Here is a 14,096-nt window from a genome sequence, read left to right as displayed (position 1 = left end):
TCGGAGAACGCAGATCTAGCCCCGGTCATATGGTTTGTTGCCCCTGTGTCAAGGATCCATTGCTGGTGCTCGTGTTGCTCGTCCCTTTCGCCGATCTGAGCGAACACTCGCTCCTCCTCCAGTTGAATTGGCTCCCCAGTTGGTGCCATCTTTGCTACGCCCAACTGGAGCTCTTTCTTGGGTTCAACATCGTTGTCGGATTTGGAATCGAAATTGGGGACGCATGCGGTTACCATGAAGAGAGCTGGCTCGTCCTCCTCGGATTGAGCCACATGGGCCTTTTCGGCCTTCTCCTTATTCCTCAGCTTGCTCCAGCAATTTCTGCTCAAGTGTCCTCTCTTCCCACAGTTCGAGCATTGGATCGGCCTTCCATTGGTCGACTCCTTCTTTTGATTCCCATCTTTCCCGCGCGTGCGCCCGTGGGACATCCATGGCTTCCTACCGCCTTTGCGGCTGGAGGAGGACCCGTTGCTCTCGCCGGTGTTGTCGCGGAGCTTTAGGCGTGCAAGCCATTCCTCCTTCGTGAGGAGTAGACGGCCCTCCTTGTCAACAGCTGAAGTGATATTCTTCTTCCGCTGCTCGACGTTACGTAGTCTTCCGGTCACCTCTTCCACTGTTAGGTCGTTCACGTCAAGCAATGTCTCGACATCTTCTTCACGATTTCTGTCTCGCTGATGCCACCACCGAGGGTGGTGATGCTGTTGGCGAGCCCCGTGATCCGCATTGAAAAATCATCGACGGATTCGCCGTCCTTAAAGCGAATCTCCGAGAGCTCCTTCCGAAGTTGCTCGATGTTGGATTCCCGCACTCGCTGTACACCGACCCGACGGGATTTGATTCCCTCCCAGGCCGATTGTGCGGTGCGCTTGGTGGAAAAAGAAGCCAGCATCTCTGGGGGCACAGATCGTAATATGGCAGCAAATGCCAGCCGATCCTCCCAGTACTCGATTGTTTCTCCTTCCTCTGGCTCGACAGCGTGCCATAAACCTTGCGCCTGTAGGTTGACGCGCATCAACAAGGCCCACTCGTTGTAGTTGGACCTTGTCAACATCGGGTACTGAACGACGGCTGTCGTTGTCTCCCTGATCACTCGCTCAACGACAACTCGACGCCCGTCATCACGGCGTCGGCCTCTTCGTGGTGGTGATGGAGATGCCGGCACTTGACGGCGGCATGGAGGAGTGAGCGAGCTTGCTCGGGATGGACCCCACGATGTGCTTATTTTCGCCCTTTGCATTTTCTTCTACTCGAACCTGAGACCTGTGTGTTGTTAGGTCAACACTCTAACCACTTGAGCTATTCAACTTGATTGTTGATAGGTTGGCTTTTCTGTGATGGTATACTACCGATCGCTTCAACGAGGCTCTGATACCACTTGTTGACTCTGGCAAATCGGATGTCGACGAAAAAATTGGCCGAAGGTTTCTTCGAAGGAAAAATTAGCGGAAGTAAAAGGAGAGAGAGAGAGATTCGCTGGTAATGCTGAAGACTCGATGTTTTTATTTTACATCCGTTGAATGGTTTAAATAATAAATCTAATTACAAAAATAGAAAAACCAAATATACAAAACTAGAATAAGTGGACGAAGACTCCGCCCACTCTGCCAAAACAATGGCCCCTAGAATCACGCTCCTCCATTCGCGTGAACTCATATGTTTTTACAAACCTAACTAAATAAGGTAGAGCTTTTATTTAACAGCTGCCTGGGGTCGCTGGCTTTGATGGGCCCACAGATATCGTCGTGCATGAGATCCAATGGCGCGCCGATAGAATGTCTGAGACGAAAAGGGGGTGAGTCTTTGTTTGTCGATGAGGCACTCATCGCACAGCTTGCTCACGCCTTTTGATTGCTGGCAAACCGTACCCCATCTCCTCCTTGTATAATTTGTTTAGGGCAGGAAAGTTTAGGTGCCCGTACCTTGCGTGCCACCTCCAAGATACCTCTTCGGTCTTGGCCGAGAAACTGACTGGATGCTCTATCTCCAACTCTAGGATGTAAAGGCGGTTTGTTGTGCACTGAACTTGCATGAGCAGCCGTCGTCGATCATCGCAGATCCTAAGTAGCCCGCGCTTGATGGAAATGTGGCAGCTGGCCTCATCGAGTTGACCTAGGCTCACAATGTTAGCCTTGAGCCTCGAGATGAAGTAGACGCCGGTCAACTTGTGGTGCTTGCCTCCCTTGCCGACGAACAGGATGGTACCTCGCCCTTCGATCTCGACGACAGAGCCGTCGCTGAATTTTACCGTCCCGTGAATTCCCGAGTCAAGCTCGGAGAACGCAGACTTGGCCCCAGTCATATGGTTTGTTGCCCCTGTGTCGAGGACCCATCGTCGGTGCTCTTACTGCTCGCCTCTTTCACCGATTTAAGCGAACACTCGCTCCTCCTTCAGTTGAATTGGCTCCTTAGCCGGTGCCTTTGTTATGCACAGCTGAAGCTCTTCTCGGCCGTCTCCTTGTTCTTGAGCTTGCTTACGCAATTCTTGCTCAAGTGACCTCTCTTCCCACAGTATGCAATTCTTGCTCAAGTGGACCTCTCTTCCCACAGTACGCAATTCTTACTCAAATGACCTCTCTCCCACAGTACACAATTCTACGCAATTCTTGCTCAAGTGATCTCTCTTCCCACAATACGCAATTCTTGCTCAAGTGACCTCTCTTCGTGACCTCTCTTCTCTTCCCACAGTATGCAATTCTTGCTCAAGTGACCTCTCTTCGTGACCTCTCTTCTCTTCCCACAGTATGCAATTCTTGCTCAAGTGACCTCTCTTCTCTTCCCACAGTATGCAATTCTTGCTCAAGTGACCTCTTTTCTCTTCCCACAGTACGCAATTCAAGTGGACCTCTCTTCCCACAGTACGCAATTCTTGCTCAAGTGGACCTCTCTTCTCTTGCCACAGTACGCAATTCAAGTGGACCTCTCTCAAGTGACCTCTCTTCTCTTCCCACAGTATGCAATTCTTGCTCGAGTGACCTCTCTTCTCTTCCCACAGTACGCAATTCTTGCTCAAGTGACCTCTCTTCTCTTCCCACAGTACGCAATTCTTGCTCAAGTGACCTCTCTTCTCTTCCCACAGTACGCAATTCTTGCTCGAGTGACCTCTCTTCTCTTCCCACAGTACGCAATTCATGCTCAAGTGACCTCTCTTCTCTTCCCACAATACGCAATTCAAGTGGACCTCTCTTCCCACAGTACGCAATTCTTGCTCAAGTGGACCTCCGTAATGACGAAGCACTGGATTGGCCTGTCATCAGTCGGCTCCTTCTTTTGATCCGCCTCTTTCCCATGCATGCGCCCGCGAGATTTCCATGGCTTCTTACCGCCTTTACGGCTGGAGGGTCTGTTGACTCTGGCAATTGGGAGGAAAACATCGACGAAAACCAAACGGCCAAAGAAAATTTCTTCGAAGAAAAAGCGGAAAGTAAAAGGAGAGAGAGAGAGAGATTTACTGAAGACTCGATGATTTGATTTCTCATTCAGCTGGGATATTTAAATAACAAATTATCCTAAAATAGAAAGTAAATGGCAACTTAACTAATGCTCATCCACTCTACGTGTATTTCCCACTTACCTCACTTGTGGGTTTAGCGTAAAAATAGTTACCTAACAAAAAATGTTTAACTAAAAAACAGGGATCACATTCGGATCACATTCACTCGATAGGGATTTATCTAACAATCAGAGGGTGCAAACCACCTAGGGATCACGCTTGCATGTGTGGGTTGTGTGTGGGAAAGTACTACACGTCCAATTTTGTTCGGACTGGAGGCCACCGCTACGATGATTTTAACGATAAGGACGACGAATCTGTTGATGACTTTTCAACGCAGATCACGAGGTCACCAACAGCATCACCACTCTCGGTGGGAGCATCAACGAGACAGAAATCATGAAGAAGATGCTGTCAGCTTCAGCTGTCGACAAGTAGGGTCCTCCACTCCTCACTGAGGAGGAATGACTTGCACGTCTAAAGCTCCGTGACAACATCGGCGAGAGCAGCAGGTCCTCCAGCCGCAAAGGCGATTAGAAGCCATGGAAATCTCACTGGCGCACGCGCGGGAAAGAGGGGGATCAAAAGATGCTGCTTCAGCTTTCGACAAGCAGGGTCGTCTACTCCTCACTCAAGAGGAATGACTTGCACGCCTAAAGTTCTGCGACAACACCGGCGAGAGCAATAGTTCCTCCAGCCGCAAATGCGATATTGCACTGCACAATCGGCCTAGGAGGGTATCAAATCCCGTCGGGTTGGTGTGCAGCGAGTGCGGAAATCCAACATCGAATAGCTGCAGAAGTAGCTTTCGGAGATCCGCTTTAAATACGGCAAATCCGTCGATGACTTTTCAACACAGATCATGGGGCTCGCCAACAACATCACCACTTTAGGTGGGAGCATCAACGAGATAGAAATCGTGAAGAAGATGCCGCCCGCTTCAGCTGTCGACAAGCAGGGTCGTCTACTCCTCACTAAGGAGGAATGGCTTGCACGCCTAAAGCTCCGCGACAACATCGATGAGAGCAACGGGTCCTCCAGCTGCAAAGGTGATAAGAAGCCATGGAAATCTTGCGGGCACACGCGCGAGAAAGAGGTGGATCAAAAGAAGGAGTCGATTCATGGTGGGCCAATCTAGTGCTCGAACTGCGGGAAGAAGGGCCACCTGGAAGGAGTCGACTGATGGCAGGCCAATCCAGTGCTCGAACTGTGGGAAGAAGGGCTACCTGAACAAGAATTGCTGGAGCAAGCTCATGAACAAGGAACAAGAGTTCTTTCCTGCAAAAGGATGATCAATAATATGGGGCATCACCGGTTGTTGTCCACTTACAATTTCGAAGGGCTCTTTCCCGTAGACGAACTCATTTAACAATTGAAACAAAATTAAGTGACTTCTAGCAGTTGTATCCAGTTCTTCTAATGAGCATTGACGAAGTGACGTAAGTATTCTTCGAGTAAGCAGTTGAACCGTTCTATTTGTCCATCGATTTGGGGATGGTAGCTCTAGGACAGTTGAACTCCTTAAGGACATTAGTTGGCCACTTTGGGCCATTTGTAGGATAAGATAATTATTTAAATAAGTGAATCTGATGAGAAACAAAATCACCACTTTTTTTTTTCAGTAAATCAAATCTCAAGATTTCTCTCTCTTTTATTTTCTGTTTTCATTTTCTTCCAACAAATTTTCTTCGGGCGTTTTTTACTCCGTCGATGATTTCCTCTCGATTGTCAAAAGTCAATATCCCTATCGCTGATGATGCTCGATGAAATGCCCTATAACTTCACAGTGTGTTTGAAAAATAGTTGGATTGTTAGTTCGGTCGAGCATAATTTGGGTGAAAACGAACATTGCGTACTTCAAGAATCGGTCTATGCTAACCAAGATGGCCCACGACTTTTGGGAGGTGTGTTATGAAGTCCAGAGACACACTTTTCCAAGGCCTTATCGACACGGGTAGAGGTTCCAAGAGTCCCGAGACTTTGACTTTCTCGACTTTGTCCTGTTGGTAGATGAGGCATGTCTTGGTGTACTATATTATGTCATCCCGCATATTTGGCCAGAAATACGCCTTTTTTATTAAGGCATAATTTCGTTGCCACCTAGGGTGTCCCGCTCATAAAGTATCATGGCATTCCTGAATGAGTTTCTTCCTTAGTTCTTCTGTTCTTAGGACGTATAATTTGTTTCCCTTTGTCATTAGAATGTCTCCCTCGACCCAAAACTATCATGTCTTCCCAGCTTTGGCTAGTTCAACGACGGCTTTGGCCGACGGGTCTATATGTAGATGTTCTTTGATGATGCCGTGCAACGGTCCATCGATCTTACTTAAGTGAATATGGGCTAGCATGCACATGGCCACATGTTTGCCCTTCCGACTCAGCGCATCGGCGGCTTGGTTACTCTTTCCTATCTTGTGTTCATTGAAGTTGAATTCAGCCAACGACTCTTGCCAACGAGCTTGTTTTGCCGTCAACTTTGGTTGATCGAAGAAGTGGCAAATGGCGCTGTTATCCGTCTTCACCGCGTATTGTGACCCCAAGAGGTACTGTCTCCAGACTCGTAGGCAATGGACCACAGCTAGCATTTCTTTTTCAGAGACAGTGTACCTCCTTTCTGCATCATTGAGCTTTCGACTTTATAAGCGATGGGGTGGCTTTCTTGGATAAGGACATCACCTAGGGCAAAATCAGAAGCATTTGTCTCTATTTCAAATGGTTTAGAAAAATCCACCAATCCTAGGACAGGACTCCTCGTCATGTTTGCCTTCAGATCTTCGAAGGCCATTTGACATTCATTTGACCATGACCAAGGGTGGTCTTTCTTCAGAAGTTCTGTTAATGGGGCGGCTCGTCATGAAAACCCTTCGACGAATCGCCTTTAATAGTTCACCAATCCCAGGAAGGATCATACATCGGATACGGAAGTAGGAATTTTCCACTCTTCGATAGCTTTTATCTTGTCGCTATCCATACCAATCTGTACACAACTGATGACATGTCCAAGGAAGTTGATGCATGTTTGTGCGAAGTGACATTTTTCTTTCTTGACATACAACTGATTCTGCCACAGCTTGTCGCACACTAGCTTCAGGTCCATCTTATGTTCCTTTAGGGATGCGCTGTGTACAACTATGTCGTCGAGGTATACTACGACAAACTGATCCAAGTATTCGTGGAAAACCTGGTTCATTAACGTGCAAAACGAGCTAGGGCGTTTGTCAAGCCAAAGGGCATTTTCAGGAACTCAAAAGCCCCATATCTTGTTACACACGTTGTCTTAGGCTCGTCCCCTTCGGAGATCCGTACTTGATAGTACCCTGATCGTAAGTTCAACTTTGTGAAGTATTTGGCCCCGTGAAGTTGGTCAAACAAGTTGGATATTATCGGCAATGGGTATATGTTGCGTATAGTTACCTTGTTTAAGACTCGATAGTCACCTTCTTTTTCTGAAATAGTACGAGGGCTCTGTAAGGTGCCTTTGCGGGGCAAATGAATCTTGCCGCCAACAACTCATCTAGTTGTTTCCTCAATTCGGCTAGCTTAGGGGGAGCCATCCGATATGTGTTCTTCGCTGGAGGTTTAACCCCGGGGAGAAGTTCAATTTCATGATCGATGCCTCAACGAGGCGATAATGTTTGTGGTAACTCTCTGACATTATATCGACATAACTGTCTAGTACATCCTTGATTTTGCTCGAAAAAGTTTCCTTAGTGGTCACTTCTTCAATCAGGGGTATAGTCATAAATGTGGGTTCCTCTCGTGCGAGTCCTTTTTTCAATTGTATGGTAGAGATCATTCTAAGATTGCGCCAATGGTATTGGGATAACTTTGTGTTCTAGGAGGAAGTTCATCCCAAGTACCACGTCAAAGTCGTCCATACGAACCATGACAAGGTCCATTTCTCCTAACTAGGGCTCTAATTTCAAGGGGACTCTTTTGGAGACTTCCATAATAGGCAAGGCCTCAGAGTTGACAACTTTCAGTTTTTCGGGGTCCTTTTCTATGGTGAGTCCCAATCTTTGGGCTTCTTCGGCAATGAAGTTGTGGGTCACACCTGAGTCTATCAAGTTGCTCTTGCTCGGTCGTGAGTTTATTGTGGCGTCTATGATCATAAGCCCTTTCTCTATTATCTCCTTTGGGTCAACCTTCCGTCGGAGGGCTGACAAGAATTTAAGCGCACCCATTCAGGGGTTGTCTTGATCTTCCCTCTTGTCCTGCATAGTCTCAACTCCTGTGTCATTGCTCTCTTAAATGAACACTTGGAATGCACTGAGAGAGGCCCGATGAAGACAGTAGGACAGTTTATGGGGGCCTTTACACAACAGGCACTGTAAAGGTGTCATCGAGTAGTTCTTTTGAAGGTAAGGTCCTCAAGATGTCCCCGCTGGGTTTACTGAGGAGGTCTATCTGCCCATCCATTTGGTCTGTCGTTACTTCTAGTTGGCCTATTGGGGCCTTCGTTTTGATGACCCGGTGGCTTATATGCTTTGCCCCCAGTGTTTGGGGTTTGTGTTGTTTTTTCTTTGGAAACTCGCTTCGCTTCCAAAGTCTAGGAATTTTTTGGCGCTGACAATTGTTGCGGCTAGGTCTTGAACTTTTTCTCGTATATTTTTGTTTTGGCCCATGGTTGCAACCCATTTATGAAGAGAAATATATTGTCTTTCTCTAATGTACCCCTAATATCTAGCATCAGGGTTGAGAACTGTCTGACATATTCCCTTATGCTTCTAGTTTGTTTTAATGCTATTAGTTTTTCCTTTGCTATGTATTTTACGTTTTCGGGAAAGAATTGGCCCCTCAACTCTCTCTTGAGGTCTTCCCACGAGTCGATGGTACATAATCCATTTTCGATGTCTTGCACCTTCGAACGCCACCAAAGCTTTGCATCGTCTATGATATGCATTGAGGCTATTGTAACTTTTATGTCGTCGGTACAAGCCGTTGTGACTTTGAAGTACTATTCGACATCAAAGATGAAGTTCTCCAACTCTTTGGCATTCCGGTTCCCTTTGAAAGGTCTAGGGTCTGGGAACTTCAGTTTGTTAGATCCTGTGTGAGTTTGCCCTGCCGTGACGTTCTCCACTACTTTCATGGTCACCCCAATTCGGGTGTTCATCGTAACCATCTTTTTTTGGATGGCATCGATCATTGTTCTGAATTCGTCAGCTAATCCATTAAACAACTTCATCGATCGTCAAACTCTTCACCACGTCCCTCCTTGTGTGCGACAGAGCTATCAGGGCTGCCAACAGGTCTTGAGCTGTCGTAGGAGCAACTCTTTCTTCGAGCAAGGCCACTCGAAACATTAGTTTTTTTTATTGGCAACCCATCCAAGCGGTTGCCCATTGTGTCGATTTCTTTGACTTTTCCATTCAATTCCGTCACTTGTGCTTCTAGGAAGCGGACGGTGTCAGGGACTTCTTTGAGGAATAGCATTTCCTCCTCTATTAAAGTAAGTCGGTCGACTTGTGATTTGGGTGTCGACTTTGTCGTCGACATGGTTTCGGACTTTACCATGTCACGGAGCTAACAAAACTCTGATACCATTTGTCACAATCGCACTTTGATGGCAGCGGACTTGCGATTGTATGGCACTCATTTCCCAGCAACAAGTGAGTTAAGCCTATTCATGTGTCGCCTACGGCCAAGCGACGTATGCTCGAGCCTCTGGCCCAGTTCAAGAAGAAAGTTTTAGAAAACGGGGGCAGAGAGATTTCAAAAGAGAGTTTTGAAAGCAAGATTTTGAGAAATTGAAATTGGTGTTATATGGGAATGTAAGCAAAAGGCAACAACGTCTTACTGCATATAACTATCGGGTAGGGAGAAGTTGACAACTAGTCATATCCCCTTATAGTACATTTTGAGGCATTTCATGTCTGGCAGGCCTAGACATGATTTTTTCGAAACATCATACTTCCTAGAAATACAAAAGTAACAACATGGAAAGATATAAAGGGTTTGGCTTGTTATGGGCATACAGTCATGGGCAACACGCCTTGGACGAGCATGACCGTGACATCTAGCACGACATCACATGTAGAGACCATGACATGTGCATAGGATAATAACATTTTATTTTTTTTTGACTTAGGTTAGTTTAGAGTCTATTTATTTTATTTATTATTGTCTTTATCTTGTTTTAAATATATTTTCATACATGTAAATCCATGGCATATTTATTATTTTAAATATATTTTCATACATGTAAATCCATGGCATATTTATTATTGTCTTTATCTTGTTTTAAATATGCTTTCGTACAAGGCATATTTATTATTGTCTTTATCTTGTTTTAAATATGCTTTCGTACAAGCAAGTCTATGACAGTGTTTTAAAATGAAGTTCATATTTTACGATTATGTTTTAAATGCTTAATTTTGCATAAGAACATCAACTTTAGGTTAGTGAAAATATAGGGAAGTTACAATATCAATATTATCCAACCTAACATTTGTTTTAGCAAAGTCAAAGATTATAATTTTTATTAAAAAAACGGCGATCATTTTCTCGATTCAAATGGATCATCAACCCATAACGATACTAAACCAAATGTGGTCCTTTGGTTTAATCAAATTTGAATGTAGCAACTCTTGAAAAGTCATCACAATGACTCTGACTAAATGCAAAGGCAAAAGAAAATTTTAAAAGATCTTAACTCATGTTTCAAATCTACGTTAGGGAAAAGGATAAAAATGGCAACAATTGGAGTAATATACAAATTCTATGGTCGTGGGATACAAATAATATAATATAATAGAATATAATATAATATAATATAATAGAATAGAATATAATATATATAAGCAACTGAGAGCTGCTTAGAGTATTTTTATTCAATCTTTGGGCGTGCTTCAAAGCCGCCGCCTGCTCTCTTCTCCAGGGAGTAAGGCATATAGGTACCAAGTATTCTATCCCATGTAACAAAAAAGGGTTGTGAATAGTTAACCTTGTTGCCATATAGCTGATGGTGGAGGTCGTGATATGCAGTATTGTTGCGAAATAAGAGGTGGAAGAGGTTACCAGGCAGCCATAATCCACAGTGATCGTCTACAGTCTTAATAGTGGCGAAGGAAAAGAAGAAGATGGAGACTCTAGGAGTCATACCAGATGCTAGAAAGGACAGCACCCCACCAACCATGTCAAGCAGTAGACCTTCCACAGGATGATTATACAATGCCCCAAATGCATATGGAACAACGAGCCTATGGTGATGAGAATGAATGTGTCTGTACAGAAACTTGTTATGATGCATGTATCTGTGTGCGAAGTACTGCCACGTGTCCAGAACGAACATCGCGGTTACAAATTGCAAAGCAACCATTGGCCAGGATTTTGGAACTGCACTGCTCCCATCTTCATTTCCAGTCACCTGAACGTTATAACACGATGCAATTATAAATTCGGACACAAACCAGTATGAAAGTGCAGAGCAGACACTCCACATGATATCAGTCATGGAATATTACGAATCCATAGTTTCTAAGGATGTCCTGAATAGGTGGCTTCTTAGTTTGAGCTCATAAATACTCTTATCCACGGGGCCAAACCCAAATAATTCATTTAATAGGATGTCTATTTCACATGAACATCCACTAAACTACCGCTCTACATCTGATTTAGCAATAGCAAGAGTAGTGTAGCAAATTCATGCAACACACGAGACAAAACTAAATGGAAGTTCCAAATATTTTGTTTGTCTGAGTTGGTGACTTCCTACCGAGTGCCGAAGCATAACACAACAGGGGATTGATGCTATCCCAAAAAATTTGAACTTAAATTTGAAAGGCAATAACACAGATTCTGAGAGTCAGAAGGATTTGAATGTGGCACAAAATTGTGAATAAACATGAAACCTAATCCAAAGGATTACATTATAGTTGAAGGAAGTGGAATTTAATTTTCAAACAAAGCAGAAATATCGTGTTGTTTTTTTAAACAATAACTTTCTAGTTCAAACGATCATCTCATAGGGGGAATTTAACAATGAAAAAGGCGTTATAGCCTACAATTTTGTTCATATCTATCTTGAAAAGCTGTTCTTGTTGTGTTCAATATAAAAAACACTTACAGATAAAAGTTAACAGCCTTACATCAATTAATAGCTTTACCGGAGAAACTAAAAACTGCAAAAAAAAAAAAAAAATTCTTTCAACTTCCTAACTTGAATCATTAACTCCTCTTATTCTTCAACCAAATTAAAATTTTCCCAATTGCCATCTAACTTATTTTGATGTGATTTTTTTTTTCTAAAGCAACGAATCGTCTTTGAAATAAATATACAATAGTTACAATTATAAGAAACCGAAATTGACAATTGGTAACTAGTCTGTTCTTGTTTGGATCAAAATTCAAAAGACATGTAAAGAGAAAAGGAGTTACTATTTTCATTTTGTCGAACTCAAAAGGTCCACAAACAACGAACTATATCTAGGCTGGTAAACCTGTAATCAACGTGCTCCACACACAGCTGCTAAACTAAGAAAAAATCAGGAAGATTACATCAAGGTTTCAGCCAAGTGTACGAGAAAAATAAATCTCAGTTGGAATTTTGTAGGGCAGGTTCCGCCAATAATTAGGATCCGAAATAAACTAAATTATAATAACAATGCCAAAACCGACAAGGACGATGGTTATGATTGCAATAGTGGTAAAGAAACTGAAGAAAACAAGAAGCTAACCTTAAAGAGGATGATGGCGACGATAGCCTGAACGAATTGCTGAAAGAGAACGCCCCGAACCACAGTGGATTTTGAAACTAAGTTCTTCTCATCCTCCTCTGTCTTGGAGTGCAATCGATAATTGTGGAAGAAACCGAGAAGCACATATATGCCAGAATATAACCAATAAACGAAAATGGGGACAAAAGTACCCAACAAATCATCGGAGATGATGAATTCCATTGAGAAGGAAGGAAGGAAGGAAGTGGAGATTCAGATATGGGAAGAAAGAACCATAAATTCAGCGAGAATGAAAACCAATGCAGCTTAAATCCCCAAATCAGGAATCCGCAGGGCGTTGGGAAGGAAATCGGGAAAAATCTTCCCACTCTCGTTAACCGGAAGAGAGAAACTTGTGAAGAAAACAAGAAGCCGATCGCTACTTCACAATTTTAATTAACAATAATCCTTTGTTTATGGAATGCCCGAAGGAGGGTTTTTAAATTTGATTAAATATTTATAATACTAAGTTAATAAATTTATGAACTTTTATCACAAAAATATTTTTTTAAAGATTCAATAATACTCTAAATAAAAATTAAGACAGACATGTTACTTAGTGTATCATGTGAATAATGTATAGGGTGTGTCGTACGGATGATTTAAAGATGAAAACTATAAGGACTTCATTTATTTTGTATGTTCATATACATTTGGTTACTTCTTCATTTAAGATGATAGTACGGACGTGTACACTATGATGATGATGGTCGTTATCATCATCATCATGCCTCGCATGACACTTGGGGGTTTGTTGACCTCCGAACGTCTGGCTATGAACAGCTAGCTCGACTATGATGGGTCTGGGGGTGCGAATCGTCTAGGAATTCACACTCGCACGTGTGGGTTGTATGTATGGAAGTACTACACATCTAATTTTGTCTGGACTAGAGGCCACCTCTATGATGGTTTTAACGATAGATCTCTAATAATGAGTTGCATGTATTTGCATTCACTGATCCCAATAGTGGGGTCAGTTAGTGATTATTTCTTAAAATACTCGAGTTATGTGCTACTTCTATTTTCGCAAGGCACCCCTATATGACTAATGATGACATCGCAAATAAAGACCATGACACATGTATAGGATAGATGTATTTAAATTCTTAGACCATAGGTTAGTACAGGGTGTTTTTTAATTTTAATATTTACTTTGTTTGATTTAATATTTCGTTAGGTTGCTTTTAAAGACTTTTTGAAACATGCAAGTCTTGATAGTGTTTTACAATGATGTTTTAAACGCTTATTTCTGCATTAGGGATGATGCTATGAAGAAAGTAGCAACTTTAGGTTATTAGAAATCTAGGGTCGTTACAGACACTGCCCTTGGTCTATCTAAGTATCATTTTATGATGTTATGATATAATTTTGCATGATAATAATGAAAGATATGTCATGTATGTGTATGCATGTCTCATAGGGAAGTTATATCATGAAAAGAATGAAAGTATGATGTGCATTATAACTATGTACCATGATTTGAAAATACGGGATTTCATACATATTTTATGCCACAAGCATGAGATACTTTTCTAGTATATTTTGTACAGACGTGTACATCATGATATGATATGCATTCCTTCTTTCCATTGATTTTTCGACAACATGAGCATGCACTAACCCGTAGTCAGGCCTAGGGGGTATGTATACGAGCTTGTCTATGTATTCAACCTTGCCCTAAAAAGAAAGTAAAGCCTAAAGAACAATCACAAAAAGATAGGTTTCACCATGACCCATGATTACATATGATTTCATTTTCCGACCTAACAGTGAGGTTACTTACTAACTATTTTGAAATACTCAAACCATGCTTACTATTTTTTTTAGGTAAAGATTAAGGCTCTCATGCATGGGTGACGAAGTCAGCTGAGGAAGCCGTGAAAACGAAG

General features: G+C 42.9%; 1 protein-coding gene across 2 annotated transcripts; it reads right to left on the bottom strand.

The window, feature by feature from the left end:
- Nucleotides 1-10,086: 10,086 nt before the first annotated feature.
- On the bottom strand, nt 10,087-12,624 carry LOC111450547 (sphinganine C4-monooxygenase 1-like). Of its 2 annotated transcripts, XM_023090740.1 has the most exons (3): nt 12,169-12,624; nt 10,280-10,859; nt 10,089-10,243 (listed from the first exon to the last, which is right to left on the bottom strand). In XM_023090740.1, the coding sequence occupies exons 1-2, from the start codon at nt 12,388-12,390 to the stop codon at nt 10,320-10,322; spliced, it is 762 nt and encodes a 253-aa protein (XP_022946508.1). In that variant the 5' UTR covers nt 12,391-12,624; the 3' UTR covers nt 10,089-10,243; nt 10,280-10,319. The 2 variants fall into 2 exon arrangements, with proteins under 2 accessions (XP_022946507.1, XP_022946508.1); XM_023090739.1 differs by having other exon boundaries at nt 10,087-10,859.
- Nucleotides 12,625-14,096: the final 1,472 nt, after the last annotated feature.

The sequence above is a fragment of the Cucurbita moschata genome, unplaced genomic scaffold, assembly GCF_002738365.1.
Source record: "Cucurbita moschata cultivar Rifu unplaced genomic scaffold, Cmos_1.0 Cmo_Scf00012, whole genome shotgun sequence".
Lineage (NCBI taxonomy): Eukaryota > Viridiplantae > Streptophyta > Magnoliopsida > Cucurbitales > Cucurbitaceae > Cucurbita > Cucurbita moschata.
Note: the sequence above shows the minus strand (reverse complement) of the source record. Positions and strands in the feature narration are given on the sequence as shown.